The sequence below is a fragment of the Gavia stellata genome, chromosome 3 (genome assembly GCF_030936135.1).
Source record: "Gavia stellata isolate bGavSte3 chromosome 3, bGavSte3.hap2, whole genome shotgun sequence".
NCBI classification, from domain to species: Eukaryota; Metazoa; Chordata; class Aves; order Gaviiformes; family Gaviidae; genus Gavia; species Gavia stellata.
Window position 1 is genome coordinate 2086826 of NC_082596.1, and position 25495 is coordinate 2112320.

At 48.5% G+C, this 25495-nt stretch overlaps 1 protein-coding gene across 1 annotated transcript; it reads left to right on the forward strand.

Moving 5' to 3' along the window:
- The first annotated feature begins 4998 nt into the window (after positions 1-4998).
- Positions 4999-11274, forward strand: LOC104254540 (lymphocyte antigen 6E). The gene is made up of 3 exons (XM_059815548.1): positions 4999-5082; positions 9190-9309; positions 10453-11274. The coding sequence occupies exons 1-3, from the start codon at positions 5031-5033 to the stop codon at positions 10659-10661; spliced, it is 381 nt and encodes a 126-aa protein (XP_059671531.1). The 5' UTR covers positions 4999-5030; the 3' UTR covers positions 10662-11274.
- Positions 11275-25495: the final 14221 nt, after the last annotated feature.

Sequence of the window (25495 nt, forward strand, 5' to 3'; positions counted from 1 at the left end):
TAAGCAAGTTGATTTTGTCCTCTCACACTCATCCTCACAGGTTTAATTTGATCATTGTGTCACAAGCACCAGCATGTGTGTGCCCGGATGATCTGGCCAGTGTCACTTCTATGCCACAGGTAGACAAGAGATGACAACTATGCAGTTCTCATCATGCCTCTGAGATTCTTGGCAGAGCACAACAAACTGATTTTTGGACCTTTTACAGCCTTTAGAGAGGGGATGGATGCTGTTCTGGCTGCCTTTTTCCTTTTATTTTGCCCCTCTTAAGTGAAATTCCTGAATCTCCCAGTTCTTTTGTTTTCTTTATCTGGGTGTTTTATGGCTCCCACCCTGTTCTTCACCCTCTGGAGACTCTTATCTAAGGTCAGTTTGTTCCTACTTTTCATTTGAATGAAGTCAGACACAGGGTGCTCTAGAGCAATCAACACATGCCTTTCCTTTTAACCCTGGCTCTGCTGTTTCTTCTAGGTGCTTTCAGACACTTGAACATTCCCATTCCTATGTCTTTCATACCCAGCTTAACACTTCTACTGCAAATCTCCACAAGCCCAGCACCTGGTCTACGGCTTCAGTGCGGTTTGTGCAGCCTCCCTGGAGCCTGGCGAATTCCTTCTTTGAAGAGAGGCACATTTTTGGTGGAGGGGATGGGGAAGGGCCCGTAATGCCTCTTCCCTCCCCAAAACAGCCAGGTGATGAGGTCCCTGCTGTGGGAGAGGAGATGCTCCCAGGCACAGGCACCTTTGCAAGTCAGTGCAGAACCTCCTTGATGGTTCAAAAGAGGCCAGGACTGGAAAGGAGGCTACAACATGGGTCCAAAGTTCACCCAGGAGATGGAGATAGGATTGGAGACAGGTATACCTAATACCTAGGCCAAGGGCCATCCAGCAGACAGGTTTGGAGACAAGGTCACAACCTAAGTCCAGTGGCCATCTAGGACACGAGGCCAGAAACAGAGGTGGAGACAAACTACCTGCATCACGGGTCCAAGGTCCATCCAGGAGATGGCTGGAGATAGGCATATTTACAGCATAGTCCTGGCAAGGGCAAAAGGCTCAGACTTGGGCTTAAACATGCGCTCTGGGCATGACAACATGAGAACATTTGTAGGGGAGTCCGTTTATAACGCTGGAGCACTCTCTAGAGAGCAATTTTTCTTCAGAGGTAGCCTGGTCGCTCCAGACATGGACGTATCTTCCAGCACACTTCAAGCAACCTGGAGAGATCACAGCAGCAATCAGAGCTTAACTTTTTGCCTGAGTAATGACCCCTGCTTAAAGCTTCACAATTATTTTGCTGTCAAAAGCCTAGAATAAACAAGCAAGACAGAGGGTGAGTCATGCAGACTCTGGAAGGAGGAGGTGCGAGAATACCAATTTCTCTGACACAGACTGAGCATGCACCAGCCAGCAAACCACTTTCACCTTAACGGCTCTGGGAGAGAAGGCAAACGGAAACATTGACATCAACCAGAAATGAAAGTTCATAAATCTGACAGCCTGACTGTGACTTCAGGTTATGGTTTAAGTGGGCAGATGAAGGTCCTATTCCATTAGATGCTGCAGCCTAAAGATATACCTGGTTTCGCACCCACATTTTCAGGAACCTCAGTAGCTAACTGAGAGCTATCTCAGGTCTGTCCCCGTGGGCTGCAGCAGAGAATGGCCTGTCAAGGTGATGGAGGACAGTGAGCTGTTTGGCACTGTAGACAGCAAGGACGCTCAAAGAAGCACCTGTGGCCTGGTTCTCCCATGCCAAAACCTGTGTCTGAAGCATCCTTGGGTGATCCAAGAATGTTCCTGAAGGTCTTCTGGGCAACTCTGATCTACAGCAACCAAAAGGGGCTTCAGGAGGAAAAACATCCAAGGGTGGGATGATGGGGAAAGGCTGGCATATGAAGTCAGCCCTCTCATTCAGCAAGGTGGAGCAGGACGGTGTGAGCAGGAGTCCCGGGAATGGTGCATAGTGGCTCCAGCACTCTTTGCAGTGTAGGAGGCTATGCCAACACCTGGGGCAGTGAGGACCTTTATGCCATGGCTATGTTGCAGCAGACTGCTCTGGGCAAAAGAGACTTTTCTGTCTGGGAGGAAACAGACGTTGCAGCAGGGACGGAGATGCTGGGTTCCTGCTCTTTCAGGCTAGCGAACAGATCATGTCCTTCCAGTTCTCTGCTCTTCCAAACTGATACTCCATGTCTTACAGGGAGATAGCTTCAGCAGGTTGGAGAGGACTCTTCCACAGAGCAGTCCCTATCCTCTCGGGCAGAAGAAAAGTCTAAACACTTCTCTCATCTCCAGAGAATGATGTAACTGTTGAAAAGAAAGGACTTTGTGACCTTCCTGTGCAATCTGTGCAAGGCGGTTTCAGCAGGTTTACTCCACAAAACCAATTCTGCTCCATTAACTGGGGAAACACTTAACTTGCAAACTTAACTGAGGCTTAGGTGCCTCACAGACACCCACGTGCACAGCCCTGGCCAGGCTCAGGAAGTCTCACTCAAGCCCTGAAACAGAAACCTAGTGGTGAAGGAAACTCTCCGCATACCACCTGGCTCCACAGAAGCTGAGCAAGCTTTTAGCGGGCCCACATTTCAAGCTCAAACTCCTAAGGTGCCAGTTCAGCACCGAAGCCTTGCAGACCTCGTAATTCCACTTTTAATCGCTGCACCCATCTCTGCTAACCTGCTCTCTTGACTTGTGAAGGAAGCTGCCATAGTCTTAATTTCCTGATTTCAAGACTAGCCATTCCTCCCCAGCATGCAAGCAAACCTTGAAATATTTTCTTTAGCACCAGTTTGCTTTATGATCCAGCTGCTTCCTTATCTCTGTTTCCCTTAAGCATGTTTTTGTACCTGTGTCCACCTTTCCCCAGCACAGACCACATTCCTGCTGCTGGACTCTACCCCTGCTGCCTTTCTTACCACCTCCCTCTTTTTCTGAAGAGATATTTTTCTGCCTGGCATTCACAGTATGAAGTCAATGGTTCAAGGAAGCTCTTCAACAACCCCCAAATTTGCAAGAGGCTGGATCATTCAGTGCAGTGTTTCTCTGTGCATTGCTCTGGTACAGGAAGTCCTGCCATCAGTCGCTGTGTCGAGCTTTGCAGTCTACTCTCCCACACCATAGCCTTGGTAAGGAGGTGGGAGACATGGACTTAGACTAGCAAGCTTTCAGAAGGGCTTCCTCACCTGGCACATCTTCCACCATAGTGAATTGGTCCCTAGTTGCTCTGCCCACCTCTTCCGTTTGCAGCATCCTGTAATTAATGCTGTCCCCGCCCAGCCATTTCAGTAATATTGGGATGACTCCAGATCCTGTGGTGAGTTGTGTCCTATGTCACTCTTAGGTCCTCTCTCTTTCTTCCCAGCAGCAGACGGGGACTTTCCAGGAAACAGAGGAACTGATAATGTTAAATTTGGGGCAGGGGGGGAGAAAACCAGAAAGCTGTAGGCTCTTGTACACTTCTCTTGGGGATGAGGGAAGTGTACAAGACATCGAAGGAACAGGGGAGCTGAAGGAATGTGCTATGCCTTCCTGATACCCAGAAATAAAATCTCAGGTGCTGCACCCCAAAGCAGAGAGAAATGCTGTGAGATTGCTCACACATAAGCTACAAAAAGCCAGACTGACTCTTATGGTCACAAGCTGAACTTGGTCTGTATGAGACAGGGGTCTTGTGAGTGTATCTGAATTATGGTTGCTCAGGCTACCGCAAAACTGAAACTTCCCAATTTTTAATGTTTGATTTGTAAACCAGAGAATGAAACAGTCCCAGCAGCCTGTTCCAGTGGAAGATATTAGACCACAGAAACACACTGCTCACAGTCAGTTCCTGCTGGAGTAACTGGCAACGACAAATAAAAATGAGCCATAGGAGAGAAAAGGGAAGTGGGGGTTTGCAGCACAGATTTGTTTTCCAAGTAGAGGACTCGGAATACACTCTGACAAGGCAGGAGCTGGAATTTCTTCTGACAGATGCATTTGCCAGGAAATGCTGATTCTGCAGAATTAAACCCATCTATGGCATACAGAGTTTGTCAAACCTGCTTGTTTCTTGCTGGCTCACCAGCCGTCTCCTCCATTCCCAGGCTTCCTTGACAGCCAACTTTATGGGGTCCCTCCCCCAGTGCCTTCCCTGCAGCTCATTTCCTAGAAGACTTACCTATTTCTGTGGGACCTGCTGAACCTGGGCTACTCCAACAAACCTTTCTGGTGGACTGCCCTAAGCCCTGAAGACCCATCCTGCCAAGCAGCCCAGGCTGTCCCATGCCACCCCAGCTGCTGGGCTCTCCTACCTTCAAGCATCCCAACCCTGTGTATCTAATCCCATTTAGGCTCTGGTAAACAGCTCAGGAGGCTGGTTCCTTACATGCTTGGGTCTTGCATGCAGGCTGCTTGTGCATGCAGGGGGTCTTTTATGCAGGAGATCCATGCATGAAGGGAGTCCTGCACACTGGGGCTTGCACATGCAGGGCATGTGTGCATACAGGGTGGTTGTGGTGTGCATACAGGGTGGTTGTGAATGTATGGGGGGGGTGTACTCAGGGAATCTGTGAATGAGGGTGGACGGAGGAGGGGAGGGAAGTGTGAACGCAGCAAGTCATCGTGGGTGAAGGGAGTCATGGATGCAGGGGGTCGCACCTGAAGAGGGCTGCGCATGAGTGAGCTCTGGCCTGCAGGGAGCCCTCCTACTCCTGTCTCTTCCCCCAGGGAAATTGAGGGGACGCGAAAGGGGGGTGGAAAAAGCCTTTGGAGCAGGGCCAGGGCAGAGCCGGCTCCGCTCCCGCGCCGCTCCTACCGCCGGCACGCCGAGCCGCCGCGGGGACAGCCCCTTTCCCCGGCCCCGGCTCTCCGGAGCGGGGAAACGAAACCAGGCGGGGCCGGGGAGGCGGTGGGGGGAGGCGGGGCGGGGCGCGGGCCGGCCCGCGGGGCGGGGCCGCTGGCCTTTCCCCACCCCCGGCGCCCGGCCCTGCCGCTAGCCCTGCGCGCAGCCCGCCGCCCTGCGCATCTGGCTGCCCCCGCCGCCGCACCATGAAGGCGCTCCTGCTCGCTGTGCTGGCTGCGGTGCTGTGCGTGGAGAGAGGTAAGGGTGGTGGTGTGGTGGGGGGGGAATTCCCCCGGGGCCACCATCACCTCTCCCCGAAGTCCCCCACTCCCTCCCCAGCCCTGGGTTTGGGAGCAGATTTGGGGGGTGGGGAGGGGGGGTGCTGCGTGTTGCAGGGCGCGCTGTGGAAGTTGGAGGTTTGCAGGGAGGGTGAGGGCTGTAAAGGGGCTGGGGGGACGGAGCTGAGCCGTGCCGGGGTTTGGCGGGGAGGTGGGGGGCTGTCTTTCCAAGACCTGCCTCGCAGCAGTGTCCCTCTTGAAGCAGGAACTTCCGTGCCTCTGTGTATAGGTGTGCATCTCCAGCTGTGCACGTAGATATTTTCGAGCTTTTCCCAGTTGCAGCTCGAACAAAGACCAGGGCCGGCTCCGCTCCCCCATACGGCGCAGCGAGCCGGGATAACGGCGCCGAAATGGGCTGAGATGCAGCCGAAGGAAGGCTGGAGGGGAGATGGAGCCCAGCCCTGGCAATGGCTGATGGAGCAAAGTCTGGGCAGAGCCACTCGTGTGATTCTGGCTCCTGCTGTCCCCCCAGCATCCTTCGGGGCAGGCTGCGGTGGCCAATGTGTGGGGAGGTGACCCCCAAGGGACCGTGCCCTATGGAGCGCATTTCGGGGCTGCCACCGAAGCTGGGGAGCACACACTTCCTCTTGCGTTAAACTGCAAGTTGTCCCAGTCGCAGGGGCTGTAATCCCCGCCTTCCCGACGACTCCATTTCTGACTATCCAAACTCCATGGGGCCGTGCAAAACCCCATATTGTTTCCATATGTCGATGCTTGGAGAAGCCAAACAAAGAGCAAACAGTAGAGTTCCTGGCCCTCTGAGCCCCTGCTCGAGAAACACAGGCCTTTCTTATCTCCTGAGGACACCGGTGAGAAGAAACTAGTTGTTTGCTGCCCTTCCCATGCCCCCCTCCCTGTGGGGTCCGGGAAGCAAGTGGCAATTCAAGCGTTGGATCTCTGTCAGAGCCCAGCTGGCATGTGCTCAATTCCAGCTGGGAGGATGGGCTGTCCAGGCCAAGGCAGTAAGGGGTTTCACTTCCCGCCCTCCAAAATACCTTCCAGCTTTAAAGTAAGTTCTTAGCCAGGCAAAAGGGTTTCTTGCAGGTAGCTTTATCCCCAAACGCTTCCAGCACATCCGGGGAGTCTTTTTGCAGAAAAGCTTTACCCCCTGCTCAAAGTGCCCTGAAGATCTGGCGTATGGTGTGTAATGATATTGTCGAAGAGCAATGGAAAAGGAAAGAGCGTTTGGCATAGGGACCGAATGGAAAAGCTGCCGAAGCAACAACATTTTTTACCCGTGCTGCTGAGTGAGCTTCAGAGTGGGCTTTTAAAGGCGGTTTTTTTTTTTTTTTTCCCTTTCTGGCATTGCTCTTTGCAAGAATGAATTCAACCTCTTATCTGTGGAATTCCCCCAAATGATCTGCTCTGTTTTGGGAGCTCTTTATTCCTCGGAAGAGCTGAGCAGCAAACAAATAAACACATAGATTCTTCCCGTGGAAGAACGCTGCATTTTCTAGTTGGTGAAAACGAGGCTTCCCTTTTGCATTGTTCAGTCTTGGGCTTTTTTTTTTTTGTGGTGGCCTTTTTTTTTTTTTTTTTGTAGCCTTGAGCTCCAACTCTTTGCTCTGTCTCCAGCTGCATAAAACAATTCTGCCACCCCTCTTGTGCTTTTTGTGTAAAACACTCAGCCTGCTTGCTCTCTTCACTCTGTAGTGGGTTATTTAGTTATCTGTTTTGCTGGGGCAGAAAGTGGCGCTAGTTATGACTGCATATTTCCTCTCTTAAACTACGTTGAAAGACTCACCTGTCCTGGAAAGATTTTGTCTATATTAAGACAAGGGGTAATAGGTAGGTGTGACAAAGAAAAACATGGGGACAGGTAGGAGGTGCTGTGGTAGGAGCACAGATTTATCCACGGGGCAGAGAATTTCATGCCTAAAGGCACTTTTATATGCGCGTACAAATATTTCTGATGTCTTTGTATCTGGAATGTCAAAGCCTTAATGAATAGCACTGCACCACTTGACTCGTGCATTCAATGTAGTGAGCACATACATATGGGGACATATGTCCTACCATAATGCCCACAGGAAGCCTATAATCCACTTCATTCCTGGTTGCAGACGGTTCCTGTGAAACGGGATGAGTCAATTTGCCTCCTCACTTGGCCCTCAGGGTGGTTGCAAGGAGAAGGGTTTGGGACTTGAGAGCAGAAGCATGCTGGGGACAAGGGAGCAGGACAGAGCTGGCCTTCACTCTGAGGTCTGAGTTTTGGCCAATGAGGTCAAAAATGCCACCCGTGGAAACGATCTGAGGGCTCAGCAAGGGACGATGACAGCCTGTAGGCTCAATGGCTGGCTCCATCCTCCTCCCCCTCTCCTAGATCCAGAAGCAAGGTCCACTGACGAACCTCTCCTGAGGCTTTTGACTCAACCGGTGGCCCTGTAATCCTGGGTGCTGTGTGTAGGTTGTGGCTGCTGCGTTGGCATGCTCAGGTACCTCTGTTTTGTTGCAAGGATCGTTGTCAGAGTGATGATTGTTGGAGGATGAATGAGACAGTCCAGGAAATTCTTGCTTAGGGGGTTGTGGTGTTGGCTTCGTCTCCAAAGCAGAGTCATCTGGCTGCCCTGATATGACGTTCAGGATCTGCCACTAACTCACTTTAATCTGTTTTCATGAGATTATGTTTTTGTTTTCTTTCCGTGCCTTGGCCATGGCTGCTCAAAAGTCATTCCTCAGAGCACAATTTTAATTTTTTTTCTCAATTTCCTCGTAAAAAACTTTTTTCTTTTCCTGAGAGAAACAGGATTGAGAAGAACCTCAAGAGGTCATGCAGTCCCACAGCAGAGTGGGACAGCTGCTGACCAATATTTGTCCAACTTGTTCTTCAAAATACTACATGACAGGGACTGCTGAGCCTCAGTGAGCTCTCCCAGGGCTTCACCGCCTTCACCTCCTTAGGATAAGCTGTTTGTGGTGGGGCTAAAAGAGGTAGGAGCAGGAATGATGCTGCCTTGCATTTCCCGTCCTGAATCAGCCCCTGCTCTGTTTGGCATCCTGTAAAGACAGAAGAGAGAGGCAGTGCCTCATGGAAGGGCTTGGGGTCTGAGTGCTCAAAAATTGGAGCCTGTGAAACATCGGGAACAGACCTGATCTGTCTGCATATGTAGGTCAGTAATTGCAGTGTGGATGTGATGTTCTTATATGTAAAATACAAGGAAGATCATCCGTCCACCGCAAAGTGCCTATGTCCCTGCTGAGTCACCGGTCCAGGCTATTTCTGCAACCATTTCCCACCGCTGAATGCTATTTTCCAATCTTTCCTCTTTCTTGGGCAGGTCTGAAGGATGAGGGATGGGAGCTAGCTTGTGCAGTCCATCCTGCTGGTGTAGGGTAGGCCATTTAAGGGAACCTGCCATGGAGGAAAGCATGCTTTTTTTTTTTTTTTGCTATCCCCCTGCTCCAAATCAAAAAGGTTGGTTGCATATGCTGCCTTCATAGTGCTATGACTCCCTGGGTAGTGGGACAGTGCAAGTCCTTGCAAGCCTTGCTGCAATGCTGGGCTTGCTCTAGCTGAGATATAATTTCCACCACGTGTGCTAGCTCAAGCGTAGCCTGAGCTTTGTGCCCTGCTGCCAAAGGCAGGTCACAAAAAGCTTGAACCCATGGTCACGCCTGGAACATTTCCCATCAGTGTCCGTGGTAGCTGAGCTGAATAAGCCCAAATCTCAGGCTCCAGGTTGAAGGCCTGAACTTGCCTCTTTTGTTTAGTTTCAAGTTGGCAGCTGTAGCTTGAACCCGGTCTTGGTGCAAAGAGGAGCATGCCGTAAAGTATCAGGCTGACCTGGGGTTGTATTGAGGCTTTAGCTGGCAGCTGATCCTGCCGAGAGCTTGAAATGTATCCCTTATGCTTGAACTCTTCACTTGGCCATTTTTTTGGGGAAAAACCGTATCGCAGATTGACACAGTTGGAATAGCAAGCATGGCTATGGCCAGATGTGGTGTGTGCCATGTGTCAGAGGTGGGGACCACCAAGCATGGAGGTCTCCCCTCCAGCCCCTAACTGAGGTGTGCCTTTCTCTTGCAGCCCACACACTCATCTGCTTTTCGTGCTCGGATGCATCCTCCAACTGGGCCTGCCTGAAGCCTGTCAAGTGCGGGGAGAATGAAAACCACTGTGTGACGACGTATGTCGGAGTGGGAATCGGTGAGTGGTGACAGGACCTTCTTCTGCCCCTCTTGGCTGCTCTCCGAGGTCTCATCTGCTGAGCTGCAGGAAGGCTTTCCTTCCTTTAGCTGGAAAAAGGGGAAAGTTCTGCTTAGCAGCTGAGTGTCGGACCATCCCAAGGGAATTTTATGAGGGATGTGCTGCCAGACGAAGTCACATTAAAGCCCACGTGCCTGCACCGACTCCAGGAGTCCAAGGGGAATTTTGGGATGGGGGCGGGGAGGTTGCTGATGAATAAGTGAAAGTGTGGAGGATGCTGCAGGCTTCCTTTGTAGGAAAGCTCTGGGGTTGCTTTTCCTGCTTTTGCCCTGTGTTTGGGTTGTTCATCCCTGAGTCCCACCTTTGCTTCTTCACTCTCCGTGGACGAGGTGGGGTTGCCAGGAAGGGAGATTTGCATGTTTTATCACTAAGTGCCAGGAAAGATCCGGGGGGATCTGTGCTTCCCGGCTGCTGCTCCTACAGAAGCAGACTGCTCTGGCAGGTCTCCTGGCACCGTTGCAGAGCCCAGCCTGGCTTGCCTTGCTCTCCCTTGCAGGAAGGAGGGCTGTTGCATGCCCGAGTGGCACAGTCCGTAACGCGGGTGGGTGGTGCATACACAAATGGAGGCCGCGAGCTTTTATAGAGCTGTCTTCTTAGCACAGTGCTAATGGTTTCCTATTTCCTGCTGCTAAATGTGCACTGCGCCTCTCTCGCAGCCAGCTCTCCAAACGCAGCCTTCGCTCATGAATGCCTCCCCGGTGCTCTGTATGCCCCATGCTCCCTGTCTAGCTCGAGGAGTCCCAGGGTCAAGCTCGAGTGGGATTTTTGAGATTCTTCACCAGAGCCGTTGTGGCTAAACTTTGACCGACAGCCTGGAATTGGGTGTCCCTGGGGTGTTGCATGGTCTCTAGGGTCTGTGTGGGAGGTTATCACGGGTGTTCCTTGAAATGTGTGGGCTGGCTGAGATTACTGTCATAGCCTGACGCCGAGAAGCACTTCATCCTCTCCGTGCCACCTGTGACGCGTCGGCTATTTCAGTTCTGTTATTTCCTTTGCAGAACAGATGATCAGAAAGCCGAGAAACATTCTAAACCCATCTCCTTTTGCTTTTCTTCCTTTCCCCCCTCTCCAACCTAAATTCAGGCAGCAAGTCTGGCCAGTCCATCTCCAAAGGATGCTCTCCCATTTGCCCCAGCGCCGGGATTAACCTTGGCATAGCAGCTGCCTCCGTTTACTGCTGCGACTCCTTCCTCTGCAACATCAGCGGTTCCAGCAGCGTGAAAGCCAGCTACACGGTCCTGGCCTTGGGGGTCCTCGTTAGCTTCATCTACGTCCTCAGGGCTCGCGAGTGATGGGGCTGGCCCAGGAAGACCTGTCTTCCACGGGCTGTCGCAGGTCTCGTTAGCCAATATCTTCTCTGTCGCTGTCTGCAAGGAGATCTTCTACTTCTCAGCAGGCTTCCAAGGTGGTTGTTTCCCAGACTGTATGCTCTTCCAGCATCGGAGACCTGGGCGGTTTGGCCAAGCTGTTCTCCTCCTTCTGTGGACATACCCCACTGCACTCTCACACCTCCTTGGCAAAGGTGGATCTTTTTGGAAAGGTTTCTGCTTTTATACCTAATAACCCCCCCCTCGTTTCTAAGGTTGGTTAAAACAAGGCTGGGGCTCGCCGAGAACCACTTAACCCCAGATACCACCTGGTCAAGTGTTCAGACGTTCCTGCCTCTTGCCTCCGTGGAGGTGCCTGGCACCGGCATGCCCCCAGCACGTGGGTGGTCCGGGCACCGGGAATGCATGACCCGAAGGGAGACTCATTCCTGGCCCCTGCAGCTGCAGTCTCTTTTTATAAAATCATTTCATTTCTTCTGATCCTGGGCTGACTTTTCTGGAAAACAAATGATGTCCCTTGTCCCTCCGAGCTCTGTAAGTGCCAGACCTGAATAAACATGCTCCTGTTGTTACCTGAGATGGGACGTGTGCTGTGTGTGTTTCCTTGCTCCAGACAGAGAGATTAGAAACGCTGTTATGGAAAACCCAAATATTATGCCCGGCACGAGGGCCTCTTACCCTCTCGAGCAGCTTTTGAGTGCTTCATCTCAGCATTCCTTCCAGTTCACCTCTGAGCAGCAAGTCCATCTCCTTCCTGTCGCTGTTCTTTCTGATAAGTACCACTGGGCCAGCTTGTTTCACCTCTCTTGGGAATCGCCTTTTTCAGGTGCATTTTAGTGAAAAATGCCAGTTATTGGCATCTGAGTCAACCCCATTACTCCTAACGGAGCAAGTGCGCTGGGATCAGGACCTCTAAAAATTAGTCTGCATGTTGCAAAGACTTGGTGCCATGATTTCCCCGCTTTGGACTTGTGATGGTGACAGACAATAACATCAATACCTAAACGATGGGGCAACAGGTCTGTTTGCAAAGTTTAGTGAAGTCAGAGGCAAAGATATCAATACTCAGATCTTTAGGTTCAACCTGCAATCCCTGGCTGATGGTGCACACGGACTGCAGAAGGTGACTTCACAACCAGACCTGCCATTCCTGCTGTCCCTCAGATCCCAGGATCTTCCCAGGTGTTTTCGGCAGCGTTGCTCCTGGAGGTTCTCGGCCGTCCCATGGGAGATGTGTCCTCCTGCCATCTCTGCATCGTGCTGGTTTCCTACCTGCTTTGCCTACCTGTGGACCTGCTAGACATGAAAGAAGCCAAAATTGAGCCTTAAACTGTCAGGTGAAAGCTTGCTGTCACTTCCAGTGATTGATCAGAGGTGCACTGGGCTTTTTTTCTCTTCTAGCAGTAACAATCGGGTGTAGCATTGGCACTCTTTAGCCTTGCCCTCCTTGTATGTAGTTCTCCTATTTTGTGTCAAAAAACAAGCAAAAGCCTCTCGAGCTGCGCACACTGTTCAATTATACCTCTGTTCCTGCTTAAATGAGTGATAAACAGCTGCTTTTGAAAGATGTGTGCAGATGTATAGAAATATTTGCAACAAAAGTGGTTACATGTTTTTTCCTCCTCCTCCCCGTCTTTTAATTAAAATGACACAGATGCTAATGACAGCCTTTACAACAGGAGGGACTGGTCGCCGTGACGTGACCCGCAATTAGGTGACAAGTTTGGTAAGAATGTACAACGCTTGCTCCTTTGTCTCATTGGGTCTGAGACGTGCCTTCCTCTGGTTAATGCATCCTCCCTTGCCTGCTGGGACCTCCACTGGGACCGCAGGGCTCGAGGTGAGCCGTGAACCTCTGCTATGCACATATAGCACAGGGAAAATTGGGGAAAAAATTAATAGAAATGGGGTAAATATTCCCTAGCTTCCCTGTACCTGAGCCTTCCTCCCAAGAGGGTTAGCAACCTTGTTTGCAGGGTTAATTTGTTTCTCCACCGCTTGCTGTGAGTAGATGCTGTAGTGAGACCAAGGCAACACCCAGAGTACTCTACCTTGCAAGTAATGGGGCTGTAACTCTTTTCTAGCCACCTGGTAAAAGGTACCTTCGTTTTGGACTCAATTACCCTCGCAACACCTCTGCTGCGAGCAAAGAGCTAAACTTAAAAGCCATCAGTGTAGCTGTGTCCTAATGCCTGTTCATGCCTTTACGAGGCTCTTGAGGATGCCACACCGGACAACCCCATGGGCTAAAGCTACGAGCAGGGTTATGAGACCTGGTTGCCTCCTCCAATGGCCATCTGCTTCCTATCTCAGCGTTTCAGAGTTTGCTTGTGCCAAGGACTCTGTTATGCAAAGGAGTCAAGGGCTGGCGGGAAGAGCATTCAGCAGGCTACTTACCCTGTACAAATAACAAGTTATATTCATGGTATTGCCAGAGGACAGGATCTGAAGGTCAGTTCATACGTGTTCTTGAACCTATAGATAATGAATCGATTGCATATGGAGATATATTCTTTTTTCCTCTTCACTCTCTTTTTGTCTGTCTCTCCTCCTCATGTACTATATTCCTCTGCGCTTAGTATATGGAAGAAGAGGTGTTTGCAGTTTTTCCTTTCGAACACATGTGGCAAAGATCTCTTTGATAGATATATGTATATTTGAGAGAGAGGGAGGGTATGACAGCTTGTCAAATGCAAGAAATGTTATTCAACAGTTTAATCCCAAGCATCATATGATCAGTTCTGCCAACTCTCACAATTTCTGGTCCTGCTATAGATTTTTTTTTGGCCCTCAAATCTCCAGCACCAGAAATTGTGAGAAACTCAGCTGTCATAAAGCCCAGAAGTGAAAGGCTTGAAAACGTGCAAGTGTAGTAATTAAAAACATTTTTAATAAGAAGAAAATGAATAGCAAGAACCCAGCATTTATGGAGCATTAAAACTCGTGGCTTGTTAAACCGAACACCTGATTTGCAACTTGAGGGCTATGGTCGGACAGCCCTTAAGTGCATTGAATGTGTTTACTTGGACTGTGGAATTAGAGATCGAAATCTCAGCGGAAAACTCAGATCTTCACCTTTTCTGACAAGACGAGAGGTTACGAGGGGAGGCAGATTTTCTCCGTACGAGCATAAACTATCCCGGAACAATTTTCACAGGAAAATAAGAAGAGCTGAAGTCAAATACCTGCCCATTTTGGAGCATGCTAATGAGAAAATGGTTTCTGTGCTTCCGTCCTGGAAATGGCTGTATTTCAACGGCAGCTGCTGCCGTCTACCACTACGCCAACGTCGCAAGGGCTCCCATTTTTATGTATTGTCTGTACATGCTTAAAGCTTACTGCGGCACCAGCCCTTTCCACCCAGATTCGCTGGGTTTGCTGTTTGCTGAAAAGGAGGACTTGGAAACAAATAAAGTCCTTCCAACTGTTTTTGAGAATTTTTTTTTTTGCAAAAGGGCAACATTTCTCCCTTTGGAAAACACGGGCCTGATATGACTTCCTTGCACTAACAGCCAGAACAACTAAGGCCAGTTGCTTAATCATTACTCAAAGGATCCACATTGTTACTCAAAGAATGTCCTTGCTTCGTGTTAATTTACTCAAGTTAGGTATTATTTGAAATGACTTGCCTCCCAGAGACCGCAATTGCCATGAAGGTGGCCATGGTCCCACCACCCCTGCGGGAAGCCTGGTAGCTCTGCTCCGGGTGGCTGTGCCTCCATGCTGCAATGAGGTATAGGCATCCATGCTCTCCTGTCTCTGGGAAAGGCAGATGTGGTGCACATCTGGATGCTTGGAGGTTTAGGGCCCCTCGCTCCTGTGATCCCAGTGCTTTTGCACCCTGAAGCTGGGCTGTGCTTTCATTGTCACCCTCAGTGGTGAGGTGCTGCAGGTCTCAGCTGCTTGGGATGAAGATGGTCCTGAATCCTTCCTTGATGCTGGAGGAATTATTTTGCGCCTTGAAAGTTGCTGTTTGAGGCTATCAAACTGGAATGGGGATAGACACACCCAATTTTGCATTTTGGGAGCATCCATGGTGCCCAGGGAAGCGAAGCCCTGGGTCGGTCCTGCCATCTACTGGCTTTTGCCAAACTTGGTAGACATCCTTTGAAGCCCAGATCTCACAAGTCAAGGAGGAACCATTAACACATGAAATTTCGAGCAGGGAGCCAAGGGCGAGCTACCTTTAACCGGATAATTGCATGCAAAGCAGAGCATCAGAGGTATCAGAGACAGATTGAATGTGTAATTTGTCCAGCTTTGCTCTGATAGCGTAAATTGAGAAGTGAAAGGCGTAACAGGCTTCCCAGGTCCAACGTTTTCCGAGGGAACGCTTTTTCCAGCCCAAGCCCCGCCGTTTCATCAAAACCAAAACACTTCATGAAAATATAATAAGGCCAATAAAGTGTTGCAGAAAAAATATTGCCACATTTTATTTCAGCTTTGTTGGATGATCTCATTTCACTGAGACAGTTACACTGAAATGTTGATTTTACTAATACATATATGTGAGATTTGTAATTGTGTATTACCTTTATTGTAACAGAATAAGCAGAATGAAGAAACATTGATTCCTTTAAATATATTAACATAAGTATAAATGTAGTGTATGTTACATATTGTTTCTTATACTCTAATAAAAATCTATGAAATTAATAAAAAAGGTACACTTGGAACAAAAATTTTAGATGGTTGTGCAGATATTAAGATATTTCCTCTTCCTTTGTGTGAAAAGAAAGTGCTTGGGTTGGATTCAAAGCCCAGGGCTGGGGGTTGCAGGCCAGTCAAAAGGAGGACGGACATGAGGCTGAGCCTAGAGACTATAGGGAGGGATAAATCCATACAAGCCATCTCAAGGCCATTGGAGTCTCTTCCTGGTGATGGATAAAGAACAGGGATTGTCTTTGCCTTCAACAGCCATGCTCATAAATATCGATGACTTGCCCATGACCCTACTGGGAATCAAGACAGGATTTGTCCTTTGAGCGTGTGCTCTTTCTTGCTGGAGAGGGCGGCTGTTCTGGGCACATAATGGCCCCTGCGTGGGTGTCTGTGGGCAGCTGCTCCTCTTCCTGACCTTCCCGGGGCTGCAGTGCTGCAGGGGCTGCTCTGGCCTCTCTCCTGCTCATGGACAGATGCACACACAGACACACGGACATGGGTCTGGTTGCTCTGGAGAATCCCCCCTGCTCTCCTGAACCAGGGAGCATTCATGCTGCTTCACAAAGATGTGTCATTCTAATTTTTGTTGAAAGCGTTATTCTTTTTTGGAGCCCAGTTGGATCCCGTGGGAGAAGGGGATTATGTTCCCTGGACAATATATAAGATAAATGCAGAATAACAGCGGTGGGCTCTCAGGAGTTTCTTAGGAACAGCCACAGGCTATTTGAAACAAAGACAAAAATATCTTTCCTTTTTTCTGGATAATCCCAACATGGACTATCTTCTTGCCGGGAAAGGCTCTTCTCCACTGCTCTCTCTCCTTGTAATCCATATTTTGCAGCCTCACCGACAAGTGTTTTTGGCACAGGAGAGCACCAGCATTGACAGGGAGTATTTTCAGGATAGGAGGACAACTGCATGGCAGATGGGGACAGAAGAAACCTACCCACAAGAGGCTACACCTCTGTCCTGCCCAGTGTTCCTGTCCTTTCTGTTCACGTTGCCTCCCACATCCCCACTCCTGCTGCTCCATGGGGACCTGTCTGTCTCTAGCCCAGGATGGGCTCTCCCACATTTCAGGTGTTCAGAAAGTTCAGGGAAACGGTGCCATTTCTCCAAATCTAAAAGGGGACACCATTAATGTTTTGACCCAGAGGTAATAGGGCTGCTTTCTTCATTAAGGTCCATATTTCCAGGTGAGCCTCATTAAGAGATGTAGTGATACCAAATGCCTGAAAGTATTTCTGGAAACTAAACAACACGGGCTGTTGCCAGTGTTTCTGTTTCAGTTGGCTCTGCAGACGTTTTTCACTGGCATCCCAAGGTCATGTAGATCATCTCAGGGTATGAGACACCATGTGCTAGCAAATGGGTCTGAGGCAGGAGAATTCCTGCCTCCCCATCCCTGCCCTTTTCTGTCCCTTTTCTGCCTCCACTCTAGCCATGGCAAACACAGGTTTTAGAGGAAGGAATAGCTCTGGGGCTGGAGGGGAATCTCCAGAAAATGGGTTCATTTGCTAGTTTTGACGTGGAGGAGTCAATAAAAGTGTGTAGGTAGATAGTTTGCAAGTGAAAATTTGAGTGGTACTAAAGGAAGAAAAAAAATTACTGAATCAAGAGCTCCACCTTCCTGCCAGTGCTAACCCTCCCCACTTTCTTTCCCTCTGCTTCCTTTTCTCCCTGTTCATGGGTACTGAGGTCCACACGAGAGGCCACGGAAGCAAGGGGGAAGCCAGCACTCCCAGGCTGCAACGCTGACCTGACCAGCAGCTGAGAGGGGAGAGGGGAGAAGGCTGGTAAGATGGGTGGTGCTTTGCATGGCTGTGGGAACACGCTCCACTCTTCCTGCTTATCATCTCCCAAGAAAAAGAGATTTAAAGCAATGCACAATGTACCTTGGTCTCCTTGGGCTTGGTGACATGGCCCTTCCTGTGACACAGGGACACTTGGCCATCCGAGCTGCCATTAGGTTAATAACTCTTGTCCTTTGTGTAGAAATAGTTAAGCTATCACGTCTAAAATATATCATGTACAGCATCAAACCCGTAGGGGAAGAGGTGTGCGTAGCGTGCCTTGCTCTCCTTCTCCATGCCAATTAACACAAACAATCACTGGGTGTATTGTATTTCACACAGATTCTTGCCATGCCCACATCACCGAGAGCAATGTCACGTTGTTGCCCCTGAGTACCAGGTGCTCCTGGCTCCGATTCTGCCTTCTCATTACTAAAATTGCAGGGATGTGGTCACCCTTTCTCGCACAAAAGTCTGAGTTTCACACAAGGACTCCTTCCTGAGCTCAGACCAGTTAAACCTGCTCGTTTCAGGGACGGCACCTATTTAGTATCACGGTCCAAACTATTAGAGGAAAGGTGACAAAAAACAAATCTGAGCACTCAATAGATGTGGGACGGTGGCACCTTGTATGTGACCACTTTGCAGTGCTCAGGTTTTTTCTAAGGGCAAGGAGTAGCTATTCAGATTGGAGTTCAACTCATGTTTTTTTCAAGGCAATTTAGATAGACAGAATTTTTCTCCCTTTTTTATTTTCACATGGATGTATCTCATCCTAAATCTGGTTGGAACCAAATGATTAAGAAACCCGAATTTTGGAAACAGTGAAAATTAAAAACTACCAAAATAAGCCTAAAAATTCCTTCCTTCTTGGGAAATGGTCTGGGACCAGGCATTTGCATTTTCTTCTCTTGTCGGAAGGTGGCAGTGGCAGGCCCCAGATCTGCCAGTGCGGACTCAGTAGGCTGTCCCGAGATGGGTCTGTTGGTGTACGAGCACCACAAACTGCTTCTGCCAAATGACAAAATGTAGAAAGACATTCTTCCGGACCCTGGAGATGAGGAAGAAATGCGTTAGCTCAGCATGCTCTTCACCACATCCCAAACATGGAGACACCACAGCTTTTCTGGTCTCCTGCTCCAGTTTTTTAACACTCACATGGAGAAATAGTTTTCCTCATATCTGACAGAATTTTGCTTCCTGCAACTCGTGATCAATGGCCGTCCTTGAGGAGAGTCCAGCTCAGCCTTCTCTTTGACCCTTTTTTCTGTCAGGTGCTGCTAGACTCCCTGAGCCTGTTTTCTAGGCTGAACAAACCCAGCTCTCTCATAACTTCTCATATTGCCTGTGGTCAACCCCTTGGCCAAACCACATGAAAGCTTGGGATCACAGAGATGTAGTGGGGTAGCTCACGTAATTGAGGGCTACCATGGATGGATATGGACTGTTTAGGAAGGGCAGGCTGGAAAGGTGAGGAAGGGGAGTTGTTTTGTGTGTGAGAGAGCAGTTGAAGTGCGTGGAGCTCTGCCTAGGCATGGGTGATGAGTAAGCTGAGGGCTTACCGGTCAGGATGAGTGGGCAGATCAGCATACATGATGTTGTAGTGGGTATCCTGATACAGACCACCTGATCAGGAAGAAGTAGACGAGGCCTTCTTCAGACAACTGGAACAAGCCTCACATTCACAAGTCCTGGTCCTCATGGAGGGCTTTCACCGTCCCAATATCTGCTGAAGGAGAAACATAGCAGGACAGTGGCAATCTAGGAGGTTTTTGGCGTACACTGGTCACAAATTCCTGGCACAGGTGACTGAGGAACCAACATGGAGAGGTTGGTATGAGGACCTCATACTTGCAAACAAGGAAGAACTTAATGGGGATGTGAAGGTTGGGGGCAGCCTTGGCTGCAGTGACTATGAGGTGGTGGAGTTCAAGGTCCTGAGAGTGGGGAACAAGGCAAAAAGCAGCATCACAACCCTGGAGTCAGCATGGATTCACACAGGGGAAATTATGCCTCATCGGCCTGATAGCCTTCAATGATGAGGTGACTGGCTTGGTGGTTGATGCAAGAGAAGTGGATGTTGTTTATCTCTACCTTAGTAAGGTTTCCAACACTGCCTCCCACAACATCCTCATGGACAAGCTGACAAAGTATGGGTTAGATAAGTGGACAGTGAGGTGGACTGAAAACTGGTGGAGCAACTGGGCCCAGAGGCTTGTGATCAGTGGCACAAAGTCCAGCTGGAGGCAAGTCACTAGTGGGGTACCACAGGACTCAATACTGTTCATCTTCTTCATTAATGGACTTGATGACGTTGCAGAGCTCACCTTCAACAAGTTTGCAGATGATACAAAACTAGGAGGAGTGGCTGATACATCGGATGGGTATGCTGCCATTCAGAGGGACCCAGACAGGTTGGAAAAATGGGGGAACCTCAGGAAGTTCAGCAAATGGAAATGCAAAGTCTTGCATCTGGGGAGGAATAACCCCAGGCACCAGGACAGACTGTGAGCTGATGAAGATAGAAAGCAGCTTTTGCAGAGAAGGACATGGTGGACACCAAGTTGCACGTGAATCAGCAATCTCCTTGGTGGCAAAGAAGGCCATCAGCCTCCTGGGCTGCATTAGGCAGACCATTGCCAGCAGGTCAAGGGAGATGATCCTTCTCCCCTACTCAGCATTTGTGGGGCCACACCTGGAGTCCTGTGTCCAGTTCTGGGCTGGTACAGTACAGGAGATATATGCACATACTGGAAAGAGTCCAACAAAGGGCCACGAAGATGATGGAGGGGCTGGAGCATCTATCCTACGAGGAGAGGCTGAGAGATCGGGGACTTTTCAGTCTGGAAAACAGAAGGCTCGGGGGGGATCTTATCAATGTCTATAAATACCTGAAGGGAGGGTGCAAAGAGGACAGAGCCAGGCTCTTCTCAGTGGTGCCCAGTGCCAGGACAAGGGGCAAAGGGCACAAAATAGAACACAGGCAATTCCATTTAAACATGAGAAAAATCTTTCTTTACTGTAAGTGTGGTTGAACGCTGGGAAAGCCTGCCCAGAGAGGTCATGGAGTTTCCATCTTTGATGATATTCAAACCCAGCTGGACACAGCAACCCACTCTAGTGACACTACCTCGAGCAGAGGGGTTGGACTAGACCATCTCCAAAGCTTTCTGCCAAGCTTAACCATTTTGTGATTTGTGTGAATTCTGCTGCTGGTGTGGCTAGGGATGTTTGTGGTCCTCTGCTTTGTGACAAGTGCCCATGAACTGGTCTTGTTTCCCACAGACCTTCCTTTGTCCGTTTGCCGGGACCATCAGACAGGCTGAACTGCTCACCTGGCTGGGAAACATCCACGCTAGGCTGCTTCCGTCACCTTTACCAGGGACAAATGCACCAGGATCCAGAAGTTTTTTGGTCAGAAGATTTTTTCTGAAATCCTCAAGCATCTGGAGGCCAAACCTGGGATGTTTCTTGCAGCTGGTGGGAGACAGGCTGCACCTATCACCTGGGCAGTGGGGATGTCTTAAAGACACTTACGTTTTCTACTGGTTTGGGCAGACTGAACGTGGAGACACACTTCTCAGCCAGAGACATAGATATTTCCAGGTTCACTGCCGAGCACTGCAGCATTAGAGGGAGATGAAAAGGGCCTGGAGGCAAAGCTGCTTCCTTTCAGTCAGGTCATTTACTGTTTTACATGTGTTGTCCTTGTTCTTCATGTCTGGGTCAATGAGAAGTGACTTAGATAGGAAAGTATCTCTCCTTCATTGGATTAAGTCTTGAAGGAATGTAGGGGATAATGAAAGCAGGTGACAGCTAAGCTGAGCAAGTGATTTACGTTCCTGCATCATTAACAATGCCTTGGAAAGCTGGATGGAGCAAATAATCTCAAAACAAGTGATTAGTGCCTCAGTCAGGGTTGATGGGAAGGGAAAAGATACTAGCTTGAAAGCAAAAAGAAAAAAAGGAAACTAGAAAAATTTGACAGGGAAGGAAGACAAATTCCCACTAGTTATAAATATATGATCAATCTTTTCTATGCACATTATGAACAGAGAGGGAGAACACACTTTAGTAGTTATGAACTCCTGTAAAATTCCCCCATAGGACCACTCTATCCATATGCTGGCCACTGGCCAGGCAGGTGATAAATATGAAGGTCCCACCCATAAGGAGTTAAATGCTACACAGAGGTTAGTCCAAATAATAAACTAGAGATAAGAGGTACCTGCAGTGAATTTAAAGGGAAAAAAAACAGGTTGGAAAAAAAAAAAGGCAGGTGAATCATTACATACAGGGAACCGGACTCCTTATAAAGAGAAATTATCTTGTTCCCTACCTTCCTGTCCTGGTGAATACACAAAGCATCGCTAATTTTCAGGCACTGCATACAACACATGCCTGGGGCAGACGGGATAGCTATAGTGAGGTCTGGTGGGAATTTGGGAAGAGCAGCAGGGTTAAGGAAACCTTTCCTACTTGGGATCTGGTCTGATCTGTTTGTCCCAGGTCCTGCACTAACCAGCATCCCTCATGTCCCAGTCCAGTACCACAGTGGAAACCAGTGTGGAGAGAGCTGCCAAGCTTTCTGTAATCATCTGCAAGTCCAATCTATAGCAGACTGACTTGCTACCAGGTGTGAAAGTCAGGACTCTCTGCTCAGCAGGGTGCTTGGAGCCTATGGCTTGTCAGATTGAGGGGACGCATGCCCTTTCCCCAAGGGAACCTTCCAACAACTTGGTTCCAGGAATCATCTGACCTTTACATGCTCAATAGGCTTGAGAGAAGGCTGAAGCGTATTGCAAAGGTGTGCCAGTATAATGGTTTTAAAGCCAGGCAGAGGCATGTTGGACCTTGGCCATACATTGTAGGGGATTGTAGTGAAATCAATTAGTAGGAGTAAGGCTGCTGTGACTAATGAGCTAATGAGTGATGCCTGAGTGGAAATGGCTCTAAGAGAGCTGCAGGGTTGGATTCCTGATGCATTATTCATAGGGATAGGCCAGATTCAGTCTTGGCATTGTTTATTTTTTTACTTTGCTTTTCCAGGTTTCTCTTTAACTTTTAAAGATGTTCCTCATCAATGGAGGAAATGGAGGATGGCAAAGATACCTGTTTAATTCCTCTCTTTCAGGTGCAAAGTGATTCTCATCTCTGGAGAACTGTGGTTTCTATGAGAGATAGATGGGGACATGATGCGTCAGAGGTGAAGTTCATGGTAATTTAATCCCTGGCACTCTGCACACCAGCAGGATTACTAATTAGACTAACCCATCCTTGCTGCTGGCTTCCTTAAGTGGCTTTGATTATTGACACTATTTGGAAGCTACTAGGAGAAAACTGCATTGTTTGAACAAATCTCCTCTTCAGTCTTTCTAATATAGAGCTTATATTGTAGTTGTGATCAACCCTACAACATGCACTAACTTAGTATCTACAGTGGGGAAACTGAGGTTAATTTTCCAAGGTCAGCTAGCAAATCATTGACAGAGCTTAGAAGAAACGTTTAAGTATGTGGCTTTCAGGCCAGCGCTGACTCCTGTTGCTTCTAGTAACTCATGCACCTCCTGTCAAGGTTGCACAAAACCAGCAGAAGAGCACTGATGAAAAAGGAGCATTAACTAGTGGTTAAACCATGTGGAATACAATGTTGGCTCTATTTCTGGAGTTGCTACTACCTTGCTCCATGAGTCTAATTACCTTCTCTGCATCTCAGCTTCCTTATATATGATAATTTAGATAATATTTACTCATCTCACAGGAGTGTTATTGGATTTAACCTACTCGTAGGTGTGCAGCAAAAGCTTAGCACTAGCATATGACACTGTCGTGTCAGCACCTCTCCACATCCACCTTTGAATCTAATCATAGCTTTTGTTCATACATTTGTCTGTTCTGGAAAGCTGTGGGATTCCTAGGAGATAGATAAAGAGCTGATTAGAATCAAGAAAATGGAGAGTTTAAAATGATCAAGTCAAGGAGGCTCTCAACTGAAACCAGTGCCTGCACTTCTCTAAGCACATACACAGTCCCCAGTCCCCAAAACTCTGAGCTGGAGGTGGATGGGCATATTGTAGGACTTAGCAGCCGGACCTCCTCAGCCTGGCAATTAGGCAGTCTGAACCAGTCTGTTGGGAGGTTATGGGATTTGGAGACTTTTTCCAGCATGGATGCAACTGTTCCAGGACTGCTCACATTGGATGAAGATGCCTCCACCCAGAGACTGTCTCAGCTGTCCAGGTAGGACAGGAAAGGGGTTTGGCACAGGTTTCTCAGGCTGGAAGTAAACATTTGACTCTAAACTTTTCCTTTTATTTATGATAACAAACTCTTCTGAAATGCATGAACACGTACACCAGAAAAAGTCTTTTTTTTTTTTTTTTCCAAATCCATCTTGTGGGTAGTTGAGGCAGATTTATACAGCTTGTATCTTTTTTTTTTTTGTCCTCTGTAGTTAATGGAAAACCCCCAACACAATAGGCTGTGATTACCCACAAAAGAAGAAAAGGAGTCCAACAAAACGCTGTTTGGATGTTCCTATTAGTTCTTGTTATTTCTTTGGTGACTTGCCAACACTTCAAGGCAATTGCATAGGGTGTGCATAAAAGAGGAAACATTTCAGGTGATGCTTAAAGACTCAGATAAGATCACCTGAAACTATAAACAAGTAAGATATGTTGCCACACCCCCACCCCACCCCCCCCCCCAAAACTGAAGGAGGGCACAGGATTTAAGCAGGGTGTTGGCATATATTCTTCCATCCAAAAACTTAGAATGTAATGAAGATCACATTTCAGCTGTGCATGTGAAACCAATCCTCTAGCACACATTGTTTGAGGCCTCTTAAGACCAGAAACCAGAAACTACACCCCTTTCCATGTTTAGTGGTTTTTTTTTTCCCCCTAATAACAAAACAAACACGGTCAGTGTATTTCCCCTTTCTTAATAGGCTTATAAAATTCTCTGCCGAACATGAGGAATGCCAAATCAAGAATATACCAAAATACTTTTCCCTAGATAATTTTGGGCTGGAAATAACTGCTAAACTTTCATAATCAACATAATGACTGTATTATGGAGGCAACTGTGAAAACAATGGGTCTGAATTCCTGAGGGTGGAGATCACCCAGAAGTGTTGTTTTTAAGTGAGACAGGGCTTGCTAAAATGATGAGACCGTCACTGAAGCTTCAGGTTTGGGGTTGTTTATCTGGGAATAGCAGAAGGCCTTTTAATGTTTCAAGAATTCGAGTGATACTAACCCTGAATAAAGTTCCTCCAATGATGGGCTAGATAACAAAGGTGGTGGGAATATCTCCAAGAACATCTTTGTTTCAGTTTTCCCTCCTTTCCATTGTGGGACATGATTTAATGGGCATGGTGGTGTTTTTTTGGTTGATGGTTGGACTTGATGATCTTACAGGTCTTTTCCACCCTTAGTGATTCTGTGATTCTGTGTGATTCTGTGTGTGTTAGGTGGGCACCTGGCATAACCACAGAAAGGCTCTTCTTTACCAGTGTTTGCAATTCCACAATCAAACTGGTTTCATCACACATTGTAGGAGGACCAGCACGGGGCTGGCCTGAGGCACAGGAAAAGCCGGCAGATGCCTGGGGCAGCAGGGTTTGGGGATGGGAAAGCCAAGGTGTTTGGCAAGCAAAGAGGTTGTGAGCTTGCTGCCACGCTTGGAGAGGGTTGGCTCAAAGCAGAGGGGCTTCTCCATGCACCATCCTCCCTGAACAGCTTGGGATAGTGAGCCTGAGAGACTCCCTTGGCCCAAACTTTCATAGCCTGGTCCTGTTGTCTTCCCAGTGCTCCCACCACCTCTCTCCATAGAGGACAGGAAGAGGAGAGAGGGAGATAGCGTGCTCCCACCCACAGCCCCCTGAAACCCTGCTCACACCTTGGGGAGAGGTATTACAGTACCAAAACCCCAGCCATGCTGATTCCAGTGAGTAAGGGATTGTAAGTCAGCTTTCCACTTCTCCTGGTGATAAAAGAAGAGAAGAGGAGAGGTGAGGAGAAAAGTATATGGGGTTTAATGCCTTGCTGTTCACAGCTACACATGCTTTTTGCCCAGGATTCATGGAAGCCACCCAGGTCTCTCTAACCACTGCAAAAAAGAAGAAATATCAACAAACTGCAAGGCAAGGCATAGACACTGAGATTATTTAATATCCCCAGGCTTACACATTATGCCCAGCTAAAACAACCTCAGATATTGTCCATCATGCAAATCCTCATTTTCTTCTCCAAGGAACATGAAAAGAGACGACCGCATGGCAGGAGGTGGGGCCTACTTTGTAGCTCGTTCAATTCATTTATAGCTCAATCAGACTCGTTT